The sequence below is a fragment of the Capricornis sumatraensis genome, chromosome 9, assembly GCF_032405125.1.
Source record: "Capricornis sumatraensis isolate serow.1 chromosome 9, serow.2, whole genome shotgun sequence".
Lineage (NCBI taxonomy): Eukaryota > Metazoa > Chordata > Mammalia > Artiodactyla > Bovidae > Capricornis > Capricornis sumatraensis.
The window spans coordinates 13,033,358-13,046,730 of NC_091077.1; the positions used below are offsets into that span (position 1 = coordinate 13,033,358).

The 13,373-nt window shown below is 51.7% G+C and overlaps 1 protein-coding gene and 1 non-coding gene across 2 annotated transcripts; one reads left to right on the forward strand and one right to left on the reverse strand.

Moving 5' to 3' along the window:
- Positions 1-695: 695 nt before the first annotated feature.
- FARSA (phenylalanyl-tRNA synthetase subunit alpha) lies at positions 696-12,737 on the forward strand. Its single transcript, XM_068979635.1, has 13 exons — positions 696-842; positions 3,508-3,645; positions 3,741-3,839; positions 3,928-4,046; positions 5,593-5,685; positions 5,779-5,907; positions 5,984-6,099; positions 8,360-8,444; positions 8,529-8,628; positions 8,724-8,892; positions 8,997-9,074; positions 9,229-9,343; positions 10,263-12,737. The coding sequence occupies exons 1-13, from the start codon at positions 696-698 to the stop codon at positions 10,399-10,401; spliced, it is 1,527 nt and encodes a 508-aa protein (XP_068835736.1). The 3' UTR covers positions 10,402-12,737.
- TRNAR-CCU (transfer RNA arginine (anticodon CCU)) lies at positions 6,658-6,730 on the reverse strand. The gene has a single exon. It is a non-coding gene; the product is annotated as a tRNA-Arg (tRNA).
- Positions 12,738-13,373: the final 636 nt, after the last annotated feature.

Consider the following 13,373-nt stretch of genomic DNA (forward strand, 5'->3'; position numbering starts at 1 on the left):
TCTAGAGCGTTTATGATTTCTGACACTATCTCCAGCAATTCCTTGCAGAACCCTTGCACAAAGCGTATCACCCAGCTTCAGTTTTCAGCAGTGAAATGTAGATTATATCGGTATGTACAGCACACAGATTGGAGGAGAGTGAAATAAAGACCCCTGAAGCTCGTAGCACTGGCCTGGGGACAGGGGAGAATGACCATACAAGTTAGCAGCTACTTTGACAATAGCTAGTCTTCTCCCTATTTTTATAGGGTTGGTCCCTCCCCAGTTTCCCTTTGAAAATTTGAAAGTAGTTTACATCAGCAGTTTGACTATCTCTGGAGTCCACCACCCAGAGCCCTCCTGTGGAGTAAGAAAGAATTCTTCCAAGGGCGGACTGTCTCAGGCAGAGAGAGACAGAAGTCCAAGGTCACACAGCCCACTACAGGTGGAGCTGTGTGAAGTTTAAACTGCTGTGAGTCTGCCTTTGAGGGCATTAATTTGACCTCTCTGGTGAACCAGACACCACTAGGGGGTCCCTAACCCCTCTGAAGTGCTTGTGACACGTTCAAAATGGCGGCACCCCGAGCCCTGCAACGTTGTCCGCCACATTCAAGATGGCGACGCAAGCGCGCCCCACCCCCCAATCCTCGGGGCCGATTCCGGTTCCGGTGGTTCTGGTAGCCGGCAGGGACACGCGGAGCGCACTGGGAGCAACCATGGCGGATGGTCCGGTGGCGGAGGTGCTGCTGCGGCGGCTGGAGGCGGCCGATGGCGGCCTGGACAGCGCGGAACTGGCGACCGAGCTGGGCGTGGAGCACCAGACTGTGGTGGGCGCCGTGAAGAGCCTGCAGGCGCTGGGTCAGGTGAGCCGGGCGAGTGATACTGGGTTTCCTCGCTTTTGCATCTGCAATTCCTTCGCCAGGAGGGCTCTGACTCCTCACCAGATTCTCTCAGTCCTGGTTAGGGGTGATTGTATCCGTGTCCAGTCCAGAGTGCGCAGGCGGGGAGTCAGGAAAGAATGAAGACCCAGGCACGCGGACGCTCTCATGCAGTAAATGTCCATTGATTAATTTTGAGGGGGTGGGGAGGAGGATGGGGGACGAGAAAGACGCAACCGCTGCCTTCGCGCAGGTTGCGATGTGATGGATATACTCAGGTGACCAGAGTGATGGAGGAAGCACAGGGGTGCTTCAGAGGTGTTAACTGCCACAGCCTTGAGGATCAGGGAGAGCATCCCAAAGATGACAGCTGAATCCGGTTTCTGCACTGAGTAAGAAAGCCATGGCACTTTAGGGATCAATGGGGTGGGAGTGGGGGACAGGTGGTGAGAGAGACGCAACAGAGCCAGATTTTGCAAGGCCTTCTAGGTCTTTATTTCACAGGGGTACTAGGGGGCCGTGGCAGGAGCTGGAATCAGTCAGACGTGCTTACTGCCTACATCCATCTTGGCAGGGGCAGGACGGGAGGCAAAGGGACAAGGGCAGAAACTGGCATAGCCCTAAACTAGAGGGTAGCTGGACTGGAGAAGGGGTTCAGGTGAAGGAATGAAATTGGGTTCATGGCAAGGTAGGGAGAGCCAGAACGAAGCCCGGCCTTCTGACTTGGACAAGTCAAGGGTGATGGATCCAGAAGGAGAGGATGCTGATGGACTCCTGGGCCACCCAGCAGCCTGGATCCATGAAGCTAGGACTCAGAAAACATAGCTGGACTGTTTTTTCATCAAAATCATATAATGTGCCCTTTCTGGCCTCAGCTCTTTTCTGACTGAATCAGGTCTTAGTTGCTGCATATGGGATCTTTCCTCGTGGCCTCCGGACTCTCTGGTTGTAGCCCTTGAGCTTACTTGTTTTGAGACATATGGGATCTTAGTTCTCCGACCAGGGATTGAATTTCGGGGATTGAATCTGTGGTCCCTTCATTCAATCTTTGACGGAACCTTAGATTTACATAAGAGTAAGGGGATATGTGGAGACAGAAATAGTAACCCATCCAGTATTCTTGCCTGGAAATGCCATGGACAGAGGAGCCTGGCAGGCTAAGTCCATGTGGTCACAAAAGAGTCGGACACAACTTAGTGACTGAACAAACAAACAAGGCGATACGTTAAGATGTAACTCTTATTTATTCCCAGGTTGAAGATGGGACAACTTATAAGCATTGGTCAGAATCTTAATCAGTGTCACCAGAAGGAACAGGCAAACCTGAATTAGTAATTAGGCACCCAGGCTGCAGAGCCTGAGGTTGTCAGCGCAAAAAGGGAGTGAAGCTATGGTGTGTGGGATGACAGTACCTTGATTGATGTGAAACTGACATTTGTGTAGGCTACAGAGGGTTAAGTAGTGGCAGTTTAATGTGGTTCATTGTAAGAATGATGATATTAATTGATAGTAGTAGTTAGGTTTCTATGGCACTTGCAGCATACTAAGTGTTCTGCATCCTTTCTTTGTTTTTGTTTGTTTGTTTGTTTGGCCCCAGTGGGCGGCATGCGGGATCTTAGTTCCTGGATTAGGGTGTGAACTTGTGCCCCCTTCACTGGGAGCTTGAACTCTTAACCACTGGACTGCCAGGGAAGTCCTCTGCATCTTTTCTGTTTAGCTACACCTCAGAACAACTCTCTGAGCTAAAGCCCACCACACCTTTTTCTCACGTATAAGAAATTTTGCTCAGGGAGGTTAAGCCGTTTTCAGCAAGGTTAAACAGTAGGTGAGGAGCAGACCTAGAAATTAGAATGACATGGGAGCCTAGGGTTTCTGTGTATAATGTGGATCCCTGGGGTTTTTCTCTGACATCTGAGTACTGAGATGCTAACACATAAATCATTTCATCTGAGACTTTAAAAATCTTTCCAGGGTTCAAAAGTGGTGGTCCAGTGGCTAAGACTCCATGCTCCCAGTTCAGGGCACCTGGGTTCGATCCCTGGTCAAGGACCTAGGTCCCACATGCTGAAACTAAAAGATGCCACATACCACAAGGAAGGACTTCCCAGGTGGTACTGGTGGTAAAGAACCCACCTGCCAATGCAGGAGACACAGGAGAGGCAGGTTTGATCCCTGGCTTGGGAAAATCCCCTGGAGGAGGAAATGACAACCCACTCCAGTATTCTTGCCTGGAGAATCCCATTGACAGAGGAGCCTGGCGGCCTACTGTCTATGGGGTCACAAAGAATTGGCACACACACATGCAGCAAGAAAATGCTGCGTGCAGCAAGAAAATGCTGCGTGCAGCAACTAAGACCCAGCACAGTTGAATAAATAAGTACTTTTTTTTTTTAAGTGATGGAATTTGTTCTTTTTCAGGCAGGTAATGCCTTTAGTACTCTACCCTGCTCTCAGACGTGTGAATTATTTTTGTCATTATCCTCATGTCACAAAAGATCAACCAAGAGTCAGCAAGGGCAGATCACTTTGCTCGGGAGTGGTACAGCTGGGATGCGAAGCTGGCTTCAGAGGCCATGCACCCCCAGTGCTGTGGCAAGGGGGTACCTGGATCTGAGCCCTGTCCCTGCCATGCCCCCCTATTTTTCTACAGATCATCGAGACTGAGCTGCGCTCCACCAAGCGCTGGGAGCTCACCGCTGAGGGTGAGGAGATTGCCCAGGAGGGCAGCCACGAGGCCCGGGTGTTTCGCAGCATCCCCCCAGAGGGCCTGCCCCAGAGTGAGCTCATGGTAGGAGCCTGAGGGGGCTGGGGCCTCAGGAGCTGTGTTGGGCTGACGGCAGCCCTCGTGCCCGTGCCCCCCTCACTGCAGCCTTGTTCCCCCAGCGACTGCCCAGTGGCAAGGTGGGCTTCAGCAAGGCGATGTCCAACAAGTGGATCCGGGTGGACAAGAGTGCTGCTGACGGGCCCCGGGTGTTCCGAGTGGTGAGTCCCTGCTGGAGGGCGGTGGGCCAGGTGGTGGGGCAGGTGGGCCCCTGGCCCTCAGGGTCTCTCACACCCACCCCTGTGGCAGGTGGACAGCGTGGAGGATGAGGTGCAGCGCCGGCTCCAGCTGGTCCGGGGTGGGCAGGCTGAGAAGCTGGGAGAAAAGGAGCGGAGTGAGCTCCGGAAGCGGAAGCTGCTGACTGAAGTGTGAGTGGGTGCCACCCCCAGGCTCACACCTGGGTCACTTGCCTGGCCCTGGAGTTGGGGAGGGGACAGGGAGGCGTTCTGCCCATACTGGGCCGGTGTGCTATCGGGCTCCTCCCCGCCCCCCTTTACACTGGGGTGGTCAAGTGCACTTGCCACACTCATGCCCCGACAGGGCCTTTACCTGTGCTCTGCTTCTGCCCAGAAAGATCCTCTCACTGTTCTTCAAGGCAAGTTCTGACATCATATCTCTGTTCACATGTTAGCTTAGAGAGGCCACCACCCTAACACGCTTTCCTCCCTTTGACTTCTATAAAAGTTCCACACTCCTGGTCTCCAGCCCTTTTGCCCTCCCTGTTTACTTCCTCTACAGTCCTAAGCACTGCCTGAAATTTAAATATTTGTTTATTTACTGGTTTTTGGCTGTGCCCCACAGCATGTGGGATCTCACCTCCCCAACCAGGAACCAGAGCCATGCCCCCTGCATTGGAAGAATGGAGTCGTAACCACTGGATGGCCAGGGAAGTGCCAGCACTGTCTGGACTTGATTGGGCTCGGGGCTCTGCTGTCACAGGGCTGATGTCTCCTCAAGCAGATGGAGCAGTTACAAGAACGCAGACTGGAGTGGGGCTGCCCGGTTCACCTCCCAGCTCTGCCATATGTTAGCTCTGTGATCTTGACTGAGTTACCTGATCTTTCCAGGCCTCTGTTTATACATATGTGAAGTGGTCCCTTTTCACACATGGTTATGGGATGACTTTATAGAACAGAACCTAGTGTAGAATCAAGCTCTCTAAACTTGATCTGTGGGGGGACTTACCTGGCGGTGCAGTGCTTAAGATTCCCAAGCTTCCAGTGCAGGAGGCATGGGTTTGATCCCTGGTCAGGGAACTTAGATTCCGATGCCATGCAGCAAGGCAAAAAAAGTTTTTGTTTTAATTTTTCATTTTTAGAAAGGGCTTCCCTGGTGGCTCAGCTGGTAAAAAATCCACCTGCAGAGTGGGAGACCTGGGTTCGATCCCAGGGTTATAGGAAGATCCCCTGGAGAAGGAAATGGCAACCCACTCCAGTACTCTTGTGTGGAAAATCCCATGGACTGAGGAGCCTGGTAGGCTACAGTCCATGGGGTTGCAAAGAGTCAGACATGACTGAGCGACTTCACCTTCCCTGGTGGTCTTTGCTTAAGAATCCATGCTTCCACTATAGGGGGCATGAATTCCATCCCCGGTCGGGTAACTAAGATACCCCATGCCACACGGTACAGCCAGAAAATTAATAAATAGGCTCATTTGACCTATTATTATCACTCATAGCTTTATGGTTAGTGCCTTGAACAGGCCCTGGCACACAGTAGGGTCTCAATAAGTGTTTGTTGAATGAGTACGTGCATGAACATAGGGATGTAGGTGGGGCTAAATAAGGGTTTCAGGAGACGGTAAGTGTTGGAGAAAATGGCAGCAGAGTTGCTTGGCAGGTGAAGTGGGGGTCAGCATCAGTTGGGGGGGTCAAGAGAAGCAAAGGAGGTAACAGTGATGTCCACTGGCCTCAGGACCCTGAAGACTTACTGGGTGAGCAAAGGTAGTGCCTTCAGCACCAGCATCTCCAAGCAGGAAACAGAGCTGAGCCCAGAGATGATCTCCAGGTAGGGGGCAGCCCCAGGGTTGGGGACTGGTTGGGGGAGGGTGGTAGGCAGCCCCCACCATGCCCACGTACCCTGCACTGTGCCCCTCCATAGCGGCTCCTGGCGGGACCGGCCCTTCAAACCCTACAATTTCTCGGCCCACGGCGTCCTCCCCGACAGCGGCCACCTGCACCCGCTGCTCAAGGTCCGCTCCCAGTTCCGACAGATCTTCCTGGAGATGGGGTGAGCACGGGCCCAGGGGCGGGGCTAGCCCAGGCCCGGGGCACAGGCAGGGCAGTCAGGCTGCGTCTCCCACCAGGTTCACCGAGATGCCGACTGACAACTACATTGAGAGCTCCTTCTGGAACTTTGACGCACTCTTCCAGCCCCAGCAGCACCCGGCACGCGACCAGCATGACACCTTCTTCCTGCGAGGTGGGTGCACCCTGCTGCTCCATGCCACCCGAGGGGCCGGGCCTAGGCAGAGCCTTTCGGGGTAACCTACCATCTTACAGGATAAACTCCATCCTTCTCAGGGTGGCCAGCAAAGCCTGTGTGAGCTACTGTCGTCAGCTTCTGTGATCTTCCACCTCCCCTCCTCTCACCTCAGGGTCTTTGCTCTGCGTTCTGCCGAGAAGTATCTTCTCCCAGGTCTTCATGGCCACCTCTGGAATCATATCTCTGCTCACATGTCATCTCAGAGAGGCCCCCGCCGACATGCCCTTGTCCCCCCAGGTCCCCTTTTTTTTTTTTGGCTGCACCAGGTTTTTTTTTTTTTTTTAAGTATTCATTTGGCTGTGTTGGGGTTTAGTTGTGACATGTGGGATCTTCAGTTTTTTTGCAGCATGTTGGATCTAGTTCCCTGACCTGGGATTGAACCCAGGCCCCCTGCACTGGAAGCACAAAGTCTTAGCCACTGGACCACCTGGGAAATCCCTGCATCAGGTCTTAGTTGTAGCACATGGGATCTTCACTGTGGCATGCAGGATATAGTTCCCTGACCAGGGATCGAACCCGGGCCTCCTACATTAGGAGTGTGGAGTCCTAACTACTGGACCACCAGGGAAGTTCCCCTCCCCAGCCAAGCTCTAAAAAGCTTCTCACTGCTAGTCTTCAAGTTTAATTTCCATTTCTTTTTTCCACAGTCCTCAGTGCTCTCTAAATTGCATGACTTTTCAGAATAGTCATTGTCTCCACACCACCAGGCGAGCAGACAAGGCTGTTGTGTGCCTGTTATCCAGCCAGGAGCAAAATGTCATTATCATCGTCACGGCATCCAGAACTTACCAAGGACATCCATAATGGCCCAGTGGTTAAAGTTTCCAGACTTCCACTGCAGGGGGTGTGGGTTCAATCCCTGGTCAGGGAAGTTGCAACAGCCAGAAAAACTATCCAAAACAAAACTTACTGGGCTGCCACTCGCCTAATCTGCCTACCAACTACAGGAAGTAGACTGTCAGCCCCTTTTGCAGATGAGGAAGTGGGCCCAGAGAGGAGACATCACTTGCCCAGGGTCACAGCTTGTAAGAGGTGGAGCTGGGAATGGATGTGTGCCTTTTTGGGTATAATAAAATTGTATTTCAGGAAGGGAATCGTAAGAACTTGCATACTCATGTGCCATAGGGTCACTGAGCTCCTGTGACTTCTCTGTTAAACCTCTGGATCACAGCCACAAATGAGACAGAAGTCCTTGCCCTGAGACCCTCATGTCCTCGTTGGGCAAGATGTACCTTAAATCCTGAGTAAGGAAATGGCAGTCTACTCCAGTGTTCTTGCCTGGAAAAGAATCAGACATGACTTAGTGACCAAACAACAACAAGCTGTAAACATGGCGATGCAAGATGGCAGTAAATGAGATGGAGGAACTGACATTGTGTTGGGGGTGTACACGGTCAATTTAAAGACTGCTAGGATTTGGACTTCTTTGGAAGTCTGTTGGTTAAGACTTTGTACACTGTCCAGGGGGCATGAGTTCAATCCCTGGTAGAGGAACTAAGATCTCATATGTTGTACAGCATGACCAAAAATTGTTTTTTAAAGTCTGCTTAAGCAAACATAGAAGGAGGTGAGGGAGGAGGCTACATCTGTGGAAGGAAAGTTCCAGGCAAAGGGAATGGCCAGTGCAAAGGCCCTGAGGCTGGCACATGCCCGGTGTGCTTACAGATTGGCAGGGAAGCCCTGTGGCTCGAAGAAATGATCAGTTAGGAGTGGGAGGAGGGAATTCTCTGGTGGTTCAGTGGTTCGCACTCCATGCTTTCACTGCCAGGGACATGGGTTCAGTACCCGAGTTGGAGAACTAAGTCCCACAAGCCCTGCAGCATAGCCAGAAAAAAAAAGGGGAGGCAGCAGGACCGGGGGAGGTTCTGGCAGAGGAGGGGTGTGAGTGACTGCCTCAGGTGTTCCCAGGTGCCCTCCAGCAGTTACAGAGGGCAAGCGAGGGAGCTGCCTAAGTCACTGTCTGTTTCCCTTGTGGTGGCTCTTTGAGTAATGCTCATTATTTATTTATTTGGCTGCACCAGGTTTTAACTGCGGTATGTAGGATTTTTAGTTGCGGCAGGTGGGATTTAGTTCCCTGACCAGGGATCAAACCCAGGCCCCCTGTGCATTGGGAACTCGGAATCTTAACCATTGGACCATCAAAGGAAGTCCCAAGAAATGCTCCTTGACTGACCAGATGTTGCTCTGTCCTGCCCAGATCCAGCCCAGGCCCAGCAACTCCCAATGGACTATGTCCACCGCGTGAAGCGGACCCACTCTCAGGGTGGCTATGGCTCACAGGGGTAAGTGAGGACCAGGACTTTGGGTGGGGAAGAGGCTGGGGACTGAGAGCTGCATCATGGACTTCCTTGCATGTCCCCCTGAAGGTACAAATACAACTGGAAACTGGACGAGGCTCGGAAAAACCTGCTGCGCACACACACCACAGCAGCCAGCGCCCGTGCCCTCTACCGCCTGGCCCAGAAGGTGTGGCCAGGCTCCGGCAGCATTGGAGGGAGGGGCTGGGCTGTCATACTGACCTCCTCACCCATGCCCGGGCCTGGCCTGCCTGTCACCCCCAGAAACCCTTCACTCCGGCCAAATACTTCTCCATCGATCGAGTGTTCCGGAATGAGACCCTGGATGCCACTCACCTGGCCGAGTTCCACCAGATTGAGGGCGTCGTGGCTGACCACGGCCTCACGCTGGGCCACCTCATGGGTGTCCTGCGGGAGTTCTTCACCAAGCTGGGTGAGCAGGCGGGCCAGAGTGGACAGTGTTGGTGGGTAACAGGAAGACGCCTTGGTCATCAGCCCGATTCTCCCCGCAACTCTGTTTGCCTGCCTCCCCACCAGGTATCACCCAGCTGCGTTTCAAGCCGGCTTACAACCCCTACACCGAGCCCAGCATGGAAATATTCAGCTACCACCAAGGTCAGGTGGAACCCAGTACTGGGGCAGGGAGGGAGGTCTCAGGCTGCCCACAGCTCAGCCCAGCTTCCTGTTCCTGAGCACCCCACCTCCTGAGCTCATTGCCATGCCCAGTATCACCCACGCAAGCCGCCCCATCGTTTTCCTGCCTCCACAGGTCTGAAGAAGTGGGTGGAGGTAGGAAACTCTGGGATCTTCCGCCCTGAGATGTTGCTGCCCATGGGGCTCCCTGAGAATGTGTCGGTCATTGCCTGGGGTCTCTCGTTGGAGCGGTGAGTACCTAAGCCATGTAGGGTGTTGGCTGCCTCACTCGGGTGACTTGTCAGGCATGGGGGCCTGTAGACTTGCAGCCCCCTCCATTGATTCATTCATTTGAGAAATCCTTAGTGAGCACCTGCTGTATGCCCATTCTGTGCTATGATTACAACACACATCTCTGCTCTATGAAGCTGGGGTGCTAATGGACCAAGGAGGATGAGAATTGATAAGATAAATAAGTACATTCAACAAACCAAGCTTAGAGTATGTCCAAAAGCAGTGTTATGGGGCTTCCCTGGTGGCTCAGTGGTAACGAATCCGCCTGCCAGTGCAAGAGATATGGGAGACTCAGATTCAATCCCTGGGTCAGGACGATCCCCTGGAGAAGGAAGTGGCAACCCACTCCACTATTCTTGCCTGGGAAATCGCACGGGTAGAGGAGCCTGGCGGGCTACAGTCCATGGGGTCACAAAAGGGTCGAACCTGATTGAGCAACCAAACAATCACAACCTCAGAAGTAATGTTAGAGCAGAAACACAGCAGGGAGAGCTAAGATGTCAGGGAAGGCCTCTCGGAGGAGGTGACATCTGAGCAATGCATGGAGGTGGCTGAATTGGTAAGCTATGAAGATATCTGGGGAAGGGTGGTCCAGGCAGAGGGAATAACCAGTGCAAAGGCTCTGAGGCTGGAGCAGGCTTGCTGTATATGGAGAACATTGAGGAGGCCTTTGTGACTGGTGGGAGGAGGGAGTGAGTGAAGGGGGAGAGTGGGAAGAGATAGGGGTGAGGGAGGTGACAGGGCAGATGGTGTGGGGCCTTTTGAGCCCAAGGGAGGGCTGGGGCTTTTACTTCTGGGAAGGTAGCAAGAGAGGTTGTGATCAGAAGAGAGCATGACCTGACCTTGTATTAAACCCTGTCCCTGCCCCCCTCCAAGCCCGACGATGATCAAATATGGCATCAACAATATCCGGGAGCTGGTGGGCCACAAGGTGAACCTTCAGATGGTGTACGACAGTCCCCTGTGCCGCCTGGACGCTGAACGGGGGCCCCCTTCGACTCAAGAGGCTGCGTGACATGAGCTGCCCCCCATAGGCCACCTTCCCCAAGACCTTGCTGCCCCCTTGCATCCCTGCCGGTGACTCCCTTGTATTTACGAGGCCTCTGTGAGGCCCATCCCCCTGCCCCAGTATCTCCTCTTTCTGATCAGCCCCAGGGTCCTGGGGTCAGGGGAGTGGATAGCAGGTTCATTCTGTTGTCCACCTGTGAGGGTGGGCCTTGGGGAGCCCTGCAGGCCAGCTGTTGGCTAATAAAGTGGGCACATGCCCTCATCTGGTGCCTTTCCTTAGGGGTGGAAGGTGCTGGAGCCCCGGGTGTAAGACATGATGAGTTGGAGGTCTTGGATCTTGGGGACCTCCTTGGCCAGCCTGAGCCATATCCCTGTCAGGGAAGACTGGCTCCATCAAGCATTCACCAGTTTGCTTCCTGGTGCCAGGTCTCTTCTAGGTGAAGGGAATAACCCCTACCCGCTGTGGAAGCGGGGGAGGCCAGGGAGGTGTTGGGTCCCTGGGAGCCAGGATTCCCACCAATTGGGAATCAGGCATTGGTGGGATGAGGTGGATAGCCTTCTTTATTTATTTTTGGCTGTGCTGGGTCTTCATTGTGGCCTGAGGGTTTAGTTGCCCCAGGGCATGTAGGATCCCTGACCAGGGATTGAACCTAGGTCCCCTGCATTGGAAGGCAGATTCTTAACCACTAGACCACAAGGGAAGTCCCAAGGTGAGCCTTTAAAACTGCTTTTTTTTGTTATTGTTAAAGAGCAGTTTAGTTTTAGGTTCATAGCAAAATTAAGTGACAGGTACAGAGATTTCTCAAACCCCTTGCATTGATGCATCATAATCACCCACGGTCCATAGTTGACATTTTGGTTGACTCCCCATGTTGTATGTGGCTTTGGATAAATGTATGATGACATGTGGGCTTCCCTGGTGGCTTATTGGTAAAGAATCCATTTTCTTGCCAATGCAGGAATGCAGGTTCAATCCTTGGGTCGGGAAGATCCCCTGGAGGAGGAAATGGCAACCCACTCCAGTATTCTTGCCTGGAGAAATCTGGAGAGGAGCCTTGCCGGCTACAGTCCAGAGGGTCACAGGGTCAGACACGATAGTGACTGAGCACAAACGCATGATGACCTATATTATGATATCCTAATGTTTCATAAATTTCACTGCCCTAAAAGTCCCCTGTGCTACACGAATTCATCCCTTTGTCCTCCCCCTAAAAAGCTACTCTTAAAAAAAAAAAATCTCATAAGGATTTCAAATGAGTCCAGAATAGAAACATGAGTGAATAGGATAAAGTTCCAGGAGCCTACTACTCACACTGACTAGTGAGCACACCTGTTTCTGTGAAAATATTTCAAAGCAAACCCCAGGACTTCCCTGGTGGTCCAGGGGTTAAGACTTAAAGCTTCCAGTGCAGGAGGTGCAGGTTAGATCCCTAGTTAGGGAACTAAGATCCTATGTGCAACTAGGCCTGGAAATCCCAGCAATCTTGTCACCCACCCCAGAGCAGTGCACTTTGGGAAACATGGGTGGTTTTTTAATGTAACCATGAGGTCACTTTTATGCCCAGTGCAGTTAGCAGTCAGCTGGGTTCTTTTTGGTCTCAGGGCCTGTGGGCACCAGTCTTAAAAGGGCTCCTCACTCAAATCTTTTATTTCAAAGAAAATAATCCAATCTTACAGAAAAATATTTCTTCATTCAATAAAGGTGCATCTCTTTAAGTGCCAGCAGTGGGCAAAGTTGTTTCAGGTCCCTGCCTTTAAGAGCTGACACTTAGCTGTGGATGAACAGATAAATATAGAAATAGAGGGAAGAGTAGAAGCCATGTAAAAAGTAAAGGTTAGTGAGGATGAAACATATATAATACAAAGCATAATAAACACCCAAGAATCTACCCCTAGTTCTTTTGAATCTGAACAGATATTTGCACTGGATCTTTCACTTAGATCTCTGTGACTAATGTTTTGAAGACCCTTATGAGCTTGTCCTAGTTTCTTTTGCCCCCCACCCCACTAAGATTGCCCCCTCCTGAATCTTGTATTTATCACTCTCTTTGCTTTTAAACTCTGCTATTTACATGTTACTTTAACAAGACATGGTTTCACTTTGCATGTTTTCAAAAAAGTTACACAAACTGTGCACCATAAAAATCATCCTGCACCTTCCTTGTTGCCTGTTTTGTTTTCTTAATTTTTGGCCGCATGTAGGATGTTAGTTCCCCAACCAGGGGTCAAACCCATGTCCCCTGAAGTGGAAGCTCGGAGTCTCAGCCACCCGACCACCAGGGAAGTCCCTGTGTTGCCTTTGTCTTGATTTGGTCCTTGTGTTTGTGTGCACGTGTGTGTGCATGTTTAGAAGTTAAGCCTGAGATTTTTCTCCATAGATAATCCTGGAATCTTCAAATCTGATGCTGCAGGAAGATGTAACATCTTGTAGCTAGCTCTGCTACCAGATACTAATGTTAGCTACTGTTCATTAAACTCTGAATGTGTTCCTGATGTCTACCCCTGAAACTCTTACAAATAGTCTCATGTTTTAGATTTTATCACCTTGGTAGTAGACAAAGATGAGTTGTGAGTGAGTGGCAGTTTAATGATCACCCCTGTTATTGGTAAGAGACAGCCCAGATTCAAACCCCTCGGGCTCTCTAGAACATAGGTGTAAAGGGGTTGTGCTCTAGTGTGTGTGGCCAGGGACAGAGTCCTGAACAGAAGGGCTGAGCATGTGTGTGTGTTTGGGGGTGGGGGGCGATTCCAGTTGTCTTCCCCTCGTGGACACTTGGACATAAACACAGAAATGAAAGGAGGGGTAGAAGCCATGTAAAAAGTGAAGGTGAAACATATGATACAAAGCATAAGAAACACCCATCTCCTCTCCCGTCGGGACAAAGTCCCAAACCTTGACCTTGACTCAGCCCATCCCCTACCAAACTCTTTATCCTTCACCCACTGCTTTCGCCAATCCTGCTCTCCCCACCAGACCCG